Genomic DNA, 12137 nt, shown 5'->3' on the forward strand with positions numbered 1-12137 from the left:
ATGGCGGTGCATTTAGAGGCATTTGAGGAATTTGGCAGGAGATGTTCATGTTTGGTTGGACTATTTACCTCTCCGTTGCAAAAGCAGTATATGATGGCGACAAGGAAGCCCTTGAACAGAAAAAAAGCACAAATTTTATTTTTGAAAAATCGCAAGGAACACCATCAAGTCCGGTTAACTTACTTTTACGCAAGGTTAGGTTAATTATTTTGACTACACAGATTAGTTTGAAGATTGGCTTTGGATAGGTTGAAGGCAGTTGGAGGGCTCAAGAGCTTATTAGAGCTGCACCATAACACAAAAATATGAAGAGCAGCATCCAATACATCAACATTTATTTTCTTCTGCCTTTCCTCTTCCGTTGTTTTTATTTATTTATTTATTTTTGGTTGTAATTTTTCATATTTTGTTTTACATACATTTCAAGACTTTTCTGCCTTTTGCCAAATTTGTGACATTTTTGGAAATTTTATGGACATATGGTCATTTTCTGCCTTCTTCCTTTTTTGAACATTTTATGGCTATTTTGGGGACATTTTTATGCTTTTTTTCTTTCAATTTTCTGTCTATTTTTGTGTGTGCAATTTTATTTATATATTATGGTAATTTTCAGGATTTCTTCTTTTGTTTTGGGACATTTTATGGTTACTGCCTGACATTTTTTGTCATTTTCATGGACATTTTATGGTCACTTTAGTTTTTGGAAGTTTTTACGTAATTAAAAAAAATAATTCTGACAACTTACAAACTGAAATTTTTTCGAGTATTTAATTATTCTTAAAAAAAATCAAAGTCATTAATTCAGAAAAATGATATTTGATCTAAAAATAAATATTAACTTCTACTAATTTTTTTTCGAGATCCACAGAGGGCCACAGGAGAGGGACTAAAGAGCCAGATGTGGCTCCAGAGCCGCAGGTTGCAGACCACTAGGCTATTCCATGCCTCCATCTTTTTTGCGTAAAAACATTTCCAGGGTTCGGGAATTCATGTCCAGAAAGTAAAAACCCTGAAACAGTTATGAGACTAGCTCATTTACCTGCCAGTTGAGTCGAAGCACCAGTGGCTAAAACCAAACCGGTAAAGGGTTTTTTACTTTCCGGACCTGGATTCCCCAACCCTGAGCACGCCCCTGGAGAACCGAAACAGGGTCACGCCATCCTCCCATTGGTTTGACCAAAAACCGTCAATGCAACGAGATGACATAATGAAAATTATTCGAAAAGCGAGACAAATCAGGAGGAGAAAAACATGCACGCCGGTAACAACATGACTCTACAATGTCCGATCCAATTTGGCTGCTGTGATCGCTGGGAAGATTTTTGGCGCGTAATAAAAAAATGATGAAATGCTCGGTTTCAAGGAATATTAATAATTAAAATCTGTCCCACAACATCCCTGACACTTTAAGGTATACAGGAATCAGATTTTGCTTATGTTCAATATTTATCTTGGCATAAGATGATTTTATTGTGTACAACCTACGTTCACATTTTTTCAAATGTAAATCAAACGTATTTTTTCCCAGTGTGGTTAGCGGGTACTTGGCTCAACTTATTGTGGTATTTTTGGGCCTTTTCCACATTTTGTGGGAAGCATGGTACCTGGAAGGAGTTGAAGAGCATCTCGTAGTGCATCTGAATCTGCCAGGGGATGCCGGAAACTTCCGTGTAGGGCATGGCATTGAATATGATGTAATGCACGCCAAACAGCGGCATCAGCACCAGCGTGGACTTCAGCAGTTTTCTGCAACGGGAGGAAAAAGGTTTGAAAACGACAAAAAAGAAACATTTGCATTTTTTTTAATAACATCGCTTGTTGATTTCTTGCCGTTTATGGAGAATTAGGTCGAGGTTCGAGAGTGTTTTGGCTGTGCCAAAAATGGGCCAAGGTACTGATGCTGAGTTTTAATCCTAATCCTAACTAATGTATATATATATTGAATGTGCAATATGAATTCACGTGTATAACGGAACATATGGCGTTCCACAGGGTTAAATTCTGGGGCTCCTGCTACTTTTTTAACTAAATAAAATGTAACTAATTTGAGCATATTGGGAAGGTTGAAAAAAACAAAAAACATCATCACATACCTGTACTGCTGTCTCGTGTCACATCTTCCTGCATTGGTCTCCCGCAGCTTGGTTGCTAAGACTCTGATGATGTTTAAAAATAAGACAAAATTGACCTGCCAAAAGGTAAACACATAATGAGCGGGTTTTAATTCCCCACAAGCTGTAATAGAGCCGGTGCAAGCGATTTTCTTCACAGCGGTTTGGGGGGGGGGGGGCCCCGCATCCAATGGAACGTGTGCACTTACCACCACAGCTGCAAGTATAGGCACTTGATAAATCCATTTCAAATTGCCCGCACTTAAGTCCCAGCACCTGTGAAAAGATAAACAACAAAAGTGGGATAAGCATGAAATAAATAATGTGATCCAAGATAAGCAACGTTCTGCTGTCTTCAAGTGTTGGAACATTTCTTTAAGCAATCTTCATCGCTCTTTTACAATCAATCGATCAATAGTCAACTCAAGTTTAAATGTCGGCTCCATTTTGTTCACTTAATGAAAAGTCAACTCGAAGATGTGACAAACTGAATTAGAAAAGCAAGATGCACTCACTCCGTGTCGGCAAATGTGGCCCTCACTGTCGCCCAAACGCTCACAAACATGGCCGGCACACCTGCCAAATCAAATATTCTCATTAGGAATAAAAAGCCCTCCGTGCGGACGCCCTGCTGGTTTGTTCTTCCCCGACGAAGATGGGCCAACGCGGCATCCACATTGTATGCGCTGTGCTTCTGTTATCAATACGCACAGTGTGTACAATGCAGGTGTCGCGAAGCCCGCATCGAAGGCGGCGACGTGACGAGATATAATCAAGATGACGGGTACGGTCATCGCGTCGACTCACCCCATCCGATCAGAGTGAAGCCCCAAAGATATTTCCGGTCCGAGAAGAAGGTCATGAAGATGAGGCTGTGCAGGTACAGACCCTCCACCAGGATCCAGAAGTAGTTGGTCGCCAGGAAGTACATGAAAAGAGTCACAGCCGCCTTGCAGCCAATCTGCACGCAGAGAGCGGGAGTCCAAGCGTCAAACACGTTTTACGCTAACATGCAACTACATTTTAATAAATTGTATATATATATATATATATATATTAGGGGTGTGCCAAAATCGATTCTCATTAGAATCGCGATTCTCATTTAGTACGATTCAGATTTTGGGACATTTAAAATCTATTTTATTTAAATTATTTTATACTGTCTTCCCGTTGTTTGTGTGTGCCTTTATTGGGAGCGCTGTTCATGTTGTGCCCGTTTTGGCCACTTAGGGGCAGTGTGGTTCCACGCGGTCTGATACACTGTTAAGTTGTAGCCACATTAGAGAGTAGAAGGAAAAAGTGACGATCAAGTTATTCCAATAAATAATTATTTTTTTTTGCAGCGTGGAGCCATTCTTTTGAGTGATAAAAGTGCCGCGATAGATCATTACGATTCTTTGAACATCTATAAATTGAAGCAAAAATCAGTCGATCAAATCATTTTGAATCAAAAATCATTCTTAATCGAAAATCGATTCTGAATGGAATCGCACACCCAAAAATCGGAATTGAATCGTGAGACGTTCAAATTCCCACCCCTAATATATATATATATATATATATATATATATATATATATATATATATATATATATATATATAAATGTGTGTGTGTGTGTGTAGTAACATTTTTCCCAAAACACTAATAAACATTGAATATAAGTAATTTTTTTCAATTATTTTGCAGAGCCGATTAATGATAAATTGATCAATGATGTATTGATTGATTCGGCAAATTAAGACATTCACCAATTTTTCATAAAGCGTAAAATATCGGCCAACAACCGTACTGCTTTCCGTATCTTTTCCCCCCCAAAAGTGTTCTGGGTTGATCTTGGGCGGGGTTCAGCGCTCCACTGAAAAACGTACACAACAGCAAGCATAAGCCGTTGAAATGGCGAGGCCGGTTGGGATTAAGGGCTTCGTTCCCTCAGGATTCCAAGGTCCGCTTGAAATAGGAGCTTTTCGTTCACATGACATAAAAAGCCAGGTAACAAGATCGGAACAAATAACCCGAGCTTTGCCTCTGACTCCACTCAAGGTATTTTGTGCAAAGGTGTTACCTGAACCGCCTTAAATGAGGGCAGGCGCACACCCTCACACAGGAAAACACGCGTGGGAACACAAATAGGCAACACGCAATCCGATAACGTCAGCACACGGAGAGAATAAGACTCACTTTTGAGAGGAATAATACAATAATTTTTCAATGTAGTCATCAATGCGAGAGTGCGCAGATGCACTAAAGATTCAACCACACGTTGCGTAACAACTAGAATACGGAAACAATTGCCATTGTGTCTGCTTATATACGATTTGAGCAGATGATGTGCAGTTGTCATGACAGAATGAGAGGCTGTCTCAGGAGAGGCAGCCTGATTTGGCCAGCCATCGATTCTGCTCCAGTTGTGCTCGCCCTCGCGGCTTGTTGCTTAGCTGTCACGAAGCCGTGTTATTAGAGGCCTCTCGTCGCTGATTACCGACGCCTCCTCTTTATTGTCCGCTGTCATCTTCCGGGCTGCTGCGTTGGTTCCGTTCACGTGGAAGCGGATTCGAAAAATTGTTTTGCATTGGGGATCGTAGGTTGCTGCATTTACGCTCCAAGTGCCCAACAATTCTTAACCCCTTTTCACACTGCACTCACTCAGTGTGAAGGAGTTCAGCGTGCCCAGATTTGGAAGTGCTGCCGTAGCAGCGCGTAGCAAAACTAAAATTGCCGATATACTTGACGACCGGGCTCACTTCAGCTCACAAAAGAACCGGTGAGGTACGTGTGCCGCTCGCATACTTTTTTGCCGTAAGCTTCACTATTTCATCAGCAGGTGCATGTGTAATTATAAACAATGGTTACATTTTGTTGTAAAACAATCTGTGTGACCTCTTTCGTTGCAGATATCCCATTTTATAACGTGGAGATCTGTGGTTTCACCCAGTGTTTTAATTTTGAGCAGGATTGTGGCTAATAATGAGTGAACTTAACTTAATTTTTTATATTTAAAAGCTATAATGACTTCTAAACATTGTCTTTTTTTCTACTAGTAACATTCTTATTAGTGATGAACCCATGTCTTTTCCAGGGCCGATACGATACGAATCATTATTATCGGCCAAGGATGCCGATAACCGATATTTTGCGCCGATATTTAAATGAAACAGAAAACAGCCTTTGAGCATATTTGTTAAAAGTTTAACCATATAGAGGATAGACAAATTCTTAAATTAAATTCAATTCTTTAAACATTTTAACAAAACCATAACAAAAATTTTCATTTACCAATTTGGTTTAAAATTGTGAACAAAAATAAAAAGTACAGGGCGTTCCCAGTTTCGGCAGCATCTTTCATGAAGGGAAATTTTAAATAAATCCACAAATAAAAAGTTCCGTGAAGTTAACCCAGTTTTAAATTGATCTCTTAAGATCACCGAGCGACGAACGCTTGCGAACCTTTTCGTCAGGGTTCGTAAAAGGTTCCCAAAGATGTTCGCAGACAGTGAAAAATTGTCTGAATATGTTCAAAAATGTCTTTGCAACAATAAAAATGGTCTGTTATCACCTTTGCAATTTTTTGCAACATTTTACAAACCCTGACAAAAATAAATAAATTCAGCAAGTTCGCAAGTATTCGCCGCTCAGTAGGGATGCGAATTGTCTAGCACCTGGCAATTCGATTCATATCACGATTCATAGGTCACGATTCGATACAGATCTATAAATTGATTATTGCGATTTTTTAAAAATTCAAATTTAGAAAATACTAATCAGTAAACTTGTAAGATTTGTATCAAAATTTATTTATTTACGATTTTAATTGTCGCATCAGCTGGGAGAACGATTCTCAAAGTAGTTTCACGTTGAATACCTTTTTTTGTGACGGAGAAAATCTACTGAAGGCATTAGGCAGATTATTAGCTTGCATATTCACGCATGCATGAAAAGCACACAGTTTAAAGTGTCGTTTTGGACGGGGGGGGGGGGGGGGGGCTGGTTGGGCGGGTGCGGGGAGCCAAGCAGCGCCAGCCTCGAGTAAATGCTTGGCACCAGGACAAAAAAGCGGCGTTTATTTGCTCCGACCCTGGAAAAGCCAGGGTGAGACGTTGCAAAAAAGAGACTCAACACTTCCTTTTGCGCAGGCTCAATGCTTCACACCTCACTCGAAACATGTGTACAGTGCTGAGGAATAACAACTTTAAAAAAATACGGCTACAAAAATTGGACTCCAACATTTTTGCAAGCAACTCTGCGGTGTGATATATATATATATATATATATATATATATATATATATATATATATATATATATATATATATATATATATATATATACACAGTCACCTTTAAGACTTAGCAGAGCAAATTTCAGGACTTTACAAAAGTCACAGATCATCTAAGAGACAATTTTTATGCCTCCGTAGATGCTGCTGTTTTGGTGAGCAACAGGGGGTCAGCAGTCTTGTGAACAATGAGGTCTAAGAAATAAGATGTTTACACTTACTGAAGGATTTATAATTAAAAATAATAATAATTAGATTAGCAAGACGTGCAAAGTGGAGGCCAGCGCGTATGTGTTTTTTTTCTGCACTTACAAAATGCGCTTTGTTGGCTGGGGGAGCCTCCGTGATGGATTTGAGCTCTTCCACCGTGACGCGCTCCACGTCCTCCAAGGCGGATCCCGAGTAGAGCACGACATCCTTGACGAAGATGCTCACCGCTCTCAGCATGTAGGACACGAAGAGGTGCATGTGGATGTAGTTTCTGGTGCAGTGCAGGCGCCTGAGAACACACAAAATGGTGGCTCTTCACATCTGACAGTAATCCTTCTTATTGATCAGCTGGCGGCAACGCATTCCTGGCAGTTTTATCAAAGCAGGGCTGATCAAAATAAATAGATAAATGAACGGTCCATTTTTAATGCATTGAAATTTCATCAAAACATCTTTGGCGGGTTATGATAACGGGTCATCATTTCTACATATATTATCAACTGTGATGATAATTATTATTATTATTTTTTTTAAATATTATCAAGTGGAATAATTATTAATAATCATTTTCATTCATTTAGGATTTTTTTCTGATCCCAGAATGCTTTGTGATGCGGTAAACCTCCAACTATTTGAAATAGCAAGCATATGCCCCAGAGATTAATTGATTGAATTTGCCCGTAAATTGCCTGCACATTAACTGCGGCGAGGTCGTGCATTATTGTAACCGTGCGTCGACGTCAACTCCCGTGTCAATATCGCTAATCCCAATGCAATCTAATATTTCTTTGCCCATTTAATGAGCTCGAGATTTGACAAGGCGGCCTATTGATTGCAAGCGCTGTGCGACAACGAATCTATCCCGCATTTCCCAGGTGAGAAATTCGCACATTAACGTGAAATAGCTTCTGTCCCTGCTTGGGAAAACATTTGGGGAGCGCCGGTGTCTCCGAGCTGACGTGTTTTGAGTTGAGGCATGCTTCTGGAACGGCCAAGCCGGAATGTCAGATGGGCCCTTGGGAGAATTTATTCAACTCATTTGGCCCTTGTACATATTGCCCTGTGCCAGCGGGGAGCGACGCTGAAGTCTTCTGACGGCTCGTGTGGAAACATTAGCAAACAGAGTGTCGATTCCTGACACGTCCTGTTGCCCGCTTCGTTCCAAAAGTGCACGAACAGGCCATGAAAAACATCAGCAGACTGAATGCGAGCATGTAAGAGCTCCTTATCATCATCATCTGAGAAGAAAATGTGTTTTCTATTCTAGAGATATGCCGACATGTGTTTTTTCAGGGTCGATATCGATGCCGATTGTTAGCAGTCAAGAAGGCCGATGACCGATTTTTGGAGCCGATATTCTTTTTCGGGGGAAAAGTGGGGAAAATATTGGCGTCCACATTTTTTGAAATACAAATGCCACTTCTGGATAGCATTTATAGTGACTTGGAGCGCTGGAATAATCTTCCTATTTCTCTAATAGGACGAATAGCCACTATTAAAATGAAAGTTTTACCCAAAATAAACTATTTTTTCTCAATGATTCCATTTAAACCTACGGCTAACTGGTTCCAGTTGTTGGACTCAGCCGTTACAAAATTTTACTGGAAAAAAAAAAGAAGCAAAGATTAGTCTATCTACTCTTCAGAAAAATAAATCCAAAGGAGGTCTAGAGGCACCAAATTTTATGCACTATTATATAGCCAACCAGCTACAATATATTATTTTATGGGCACAACCCAATAGAGATACTAACTGTTGGCTGGAACTAGAACAGAAGGATTGTAATAACCTCAGACTCCTAGATTTACTCTTTATTACAACATCGATTAAGCGCCATAACTGCTTTAAAAATCCAATGATTTCCGCCACCCTGACTGCCTGGTGGAAGGCACTAGAAATGACAAAAGCCCAAGTGGAGCCCAGCGGGCTTTCTCCCCTATGGCATAACCCCGACTTTCAAATTAACAACCAATCGTTTTATTTGAATGTGTGGGAGCAGAAAGGAATTACACATCTCCACCATCTCTTCTCAGATAATATGTTTATACCATATACATCCTTGCTCCAAAAATATAAAATAAAAAACGGAAACTTTTTACATTATTTGCAAGTTAAAAGTATGATAAAGAAACAAATTCCAACACTCCAGGGTACGCTCCAACCGCCTGTTTTAGCTAAAGATATTACCAAGCTTTCTCCGACAACAACAAAAAAACTCTCAAAAATATATAAGTTACTTTCATATACTGATAAAACGTCTTTACCCATCTCAAAATGGGAAACAGACTTGTCTATAGCTCCGGAATCTGTCTTTTGGATTCAAGTTTGTGAAAATGTTTTTAAAATGACAAAACACACAAATTTACAACTTATCCAATATAAAATTATTCACAGAACATACATTACTCAATATATGATGAAGAAAATGGACTCTCAGACTCCGACATTTGTCTCCAGTGTTTACAAAACACTACAGACACTTATTTTCATGCTTTATGGTTATGTACTCCGGTTATATGTTTCTGGACTAAAGTCTTAGAAAAACTTTCCGCTGTCTTGGACTGTAGGATACCGTTCTCTCCAAACTTGTGTTTGCTAGGTGACTTAACAACAATTGACTTACCACATAAACAATTTCAATCTATACTTGTAGCCCTTACTATCGCAAAAAAAACAATTCTTGTTAACTGGAAAAATAAACAAACTTTGAATATCGACCAATGGTCTAACCTCCTCATAAATCATATTTTAATGGAAAAAATATCTGCCTCAAATAAAAACCAAATGTCAAAATTTAAAGAAACATGGTCTACGTATATAGAATTTTTTAACCTAAACTTGGATTTTAATTCTGCCTGTTAGCGAGAGCCACAGCAGCGTTATAACTGGCATTGATGTTTCTGTATTAGGCAATTTGTAACTAATGGTTGTGTTTCCATAGTCAGGAACCCGGCTTCTGCCAGCGGGATCGAGCGGATTCACCTCCGATGGGCACCAGGGGTTGATATTCGGATTCACGGCATGCCAGTGGGTTAATTCTGTGGGTGCTGTCCCCCCTGGCGGGGAGTGGGCGGGTCTGCCCCTCTGTTGGCTGCTGGGTGGCGGCTGCGTCTTGGCCGTTCCCTGGGTCTCTTGGGGGGTGCTGCGTTGCGGGGCTTTCCCTGGTGTCGGGGGCGGCGCCGTTCCGGCGCGGTCCGTCGCTCTGGGCCCGGCGACGCGGTTCGGGGCCTGTGGGCCGCCGGGGTGCCCGGTGGTTCCCTCTCCCCTCCCCCTTCCTCCCCCTTGCTGCCTCTCCCTCCTCGCCTCTCCCCGCCCGTCCTCCGCCTCCCTGTCCCCTCTCCCTCGTCGCCCTTCCTCCTCCTCTCCCCCTCTCCTTGCGTCCCTGCCGCTGCCCCCTGCCCTTCTTGTCGTCCCCTTCCCTCCTCCCTTCCCCTTCCCCGGTACGCCTTCCTTCCCCTCCCCTGGGCCGGGGGCTCCATCCATGGCCCGGGTCTCGGTGCTATGGGGGCCGGCGGGGGTGGCTGGGGTTTGGTGTCGTGCCCGCCCCGCTCCAGTGGGCGTCCTGACACCTCGGGCGGGACCCAGTATCCGGGGGGCGAGCCCTATCGCCCCGCCGGACGGGTCCCATATGCCCGCCGGGGTCCTGGTGGGGTGGGTGGGGGCTTGGTGGGCCGGTGCGCCTCCTGCCCCCGCCCGGTTGGGGGGGGGCCCCGCTGGTCACACCTCTTAACTCACTACACTAGGTTTGCACAATACACTTTTATAGACATATAAGGCACATAACACACTTTGGGGGGTGGGGTAGGGTGGAAACACCGTCTTCACCCTACAACTCCCCTCCAATTTTAATACACCACACAACTTGTGGGTGGGGGGGGGGCTTGTGGGGGTGCCATCGGTTGGGGGCCGCAGTATAGAGCAGTGCTGCGGTCCCCTGTCCGTGTCGCCAAGCGCCCCCCCCCCCCCGCCCTATCTATTTTTTTTAATGCACCACGTACACTCAGCAACATGCTTGGGTGGCGGGTGGATCGGAGCGTGGGAATATCATTTCCATCGGCTCCGGTTCACCTGCTCCTAATTTTAATGCACCACACACACACACTTGTATATACACTGGGTGGGGTCACATTCACGGTTTAGGGGTAGAGTTCGCCAGTCCGCGAGCTGGCGGACTCAGTAACAGGGGTTAATTTTCACAAAGAACGCTGGGGTGACGACCGGGGCCTTCCCCCGCTGGGCCTGGGGTTCGGGGGTGTCGGCCGCCCTCCGGTGCCCCCATCTCCCCCTTCTGCCCCCGGTGTTCCGTCCTTCCACACGGCGGGGGGTGGGGTGGGCGCGGCTGCCCTCTCCGCTCCGCTGTCCGGCCCCTCTTCGGCGCCGGTGCCTGGGTGCGGGTGGTCCCCGGGGGCTGGGGGTCGGGGGTTGGGGGGCTGCCGGTTGGTTGGGGTGGGGTCGGGGGGGGCGGCTTTGTTGGGGGGGGGCGGTGGTGGGGGTTGCGGGGTGGGGGGTGCTGGGGGTGGGGGTGTCTGGGGGATTGGGGGCATGGGGGCGGTTGGGGCTGGGTTGGGGTGGGTGGCGGGGGTGGATGGGGGGCGGGGGGTTGTGGGGGGGGGGCGGGGTTTGGGGGCCGGTGGGGTGCCTGGTGGGCCTGCAGTGCCCCGTCCTGCTGCGTTGGGCCGGGGGCGCGGGCCGTGTTGGGGCGGGGGGCGCTCCTGCTCCTGGGTTTGCTCTCCGGCCGGTGGCCCTGGTGGGGCCCGGGGGTCGTCCTTTGGCGCTGCCGCGGCCTGGGGGGCCCTGAGGTGTTGCGCTTGCTCTGTTCCGGCGGGGGTCGACGGCTCCCCTCTTTGGTGGAGATTTTCATGCATGCCAGATCCACCACACCAGCATCTACCGAAACTCAGACACAATCTGTTTCCTCCTCAGGTTATTGAATCGGTGGAGGCTGGTGTCTCGGATCTCACGCGGCTTCGTCTGTCCTTCCTTCCTTTTCTCGGTCTCTCCGTTGGTCTCTTGAGGCCTCCCTGATTTTATGTTTTTTGGATTTGTTGGGGTCTGGATGTTTCTTGGGCTGGGGAGGAGTTCTGGTGGGGGGTGTCTGGTCGGTGCTAGATTTCACCTTCCTTGGTTTTCTTCGGTCCCCTCGGGTCTCCTGGTGTTCGATTTAGGTGAACGGTATGAGATTTTTTTTCTAATAGGTTTTCTGGTGAGCTAACAAATACACACACGCACGCACGCACGCACGCACGCACGCACATACACATACTCACCCACACACACAAAAAAAAAAATAATGTATGTATGTATGTATGTATATATGTATATATGTATGTATATATGTGTATATATATATAAATATATATATATATTAAAAAAAAAAAAAAGAGCAATGATGATGACATTTCCGAATGAACAATACTGAGCTCTTAAAGAAAGAAAAAAAAGAAAAGAAAAAAAAGAAAAAAAGAAGAAAAAAAAAAAAAAGAAATACAAATGCCAATCTAGACTTTGTAATGTCTTAAAGCACGTCTATTGAACACTTTTTC

The 12137-nt window shown here is 44.0% G+C and overlaps 1 protein-coding gene across 1 annotated transcript in view; it reads right to left on the reverse strand.

Annotated features, from left to right (window-relative positions):
• The window catches only part of pth1r (parathyroid hormone 1 receptor), a 79845-nt gene that overhangs the window by 3152 nt on the left and 64556 nt on the right, over positions 1-12137 (reverse strand). Inside the window, exons 6-12 of the mRNA XM_086090415.1 lie at positions 6697-6883; positions 2919-3072; positions 2627-2687; positions 2321-2387; positions 2094-2188; positions 1605-1746; positions 69-110 (exon numbers count right to left, since the gene is read on the reverse strand). Of these exons, the coding sequence (XP_085946541.1) occupies positions 69-110; positions 1605-1746; positions 2094-2188; positions 2321-2387; positions 2627-2687; positions 2919-3072; positions 6697-6883 (748 nt within the window). The remainder of the gene's footprint in view (positions 1-68; positions 111-1604; positions 1747-2093; positions 2189-2320; positions 2388-2626; positions 2688-2918; positions 3073-6696; positions 6884-12137) is intronic.

This window comes from Leptonotus elevatus, chromosome 1 (genome assembly GCF_054856555.1).
Source record: "Leptonotus elevatus isolate MCC_2025b chromosome 1, RoL_Lele_1.0, whole genome shotgun sequence".
In the NCBI taxonomy this organism is placed as follows: Eukaryota; Metazoa; Chordata; class Actinopteri; order Syngnathiformes; family Syngnathidae; genus Leptonotus; species Leptonotus elevatus.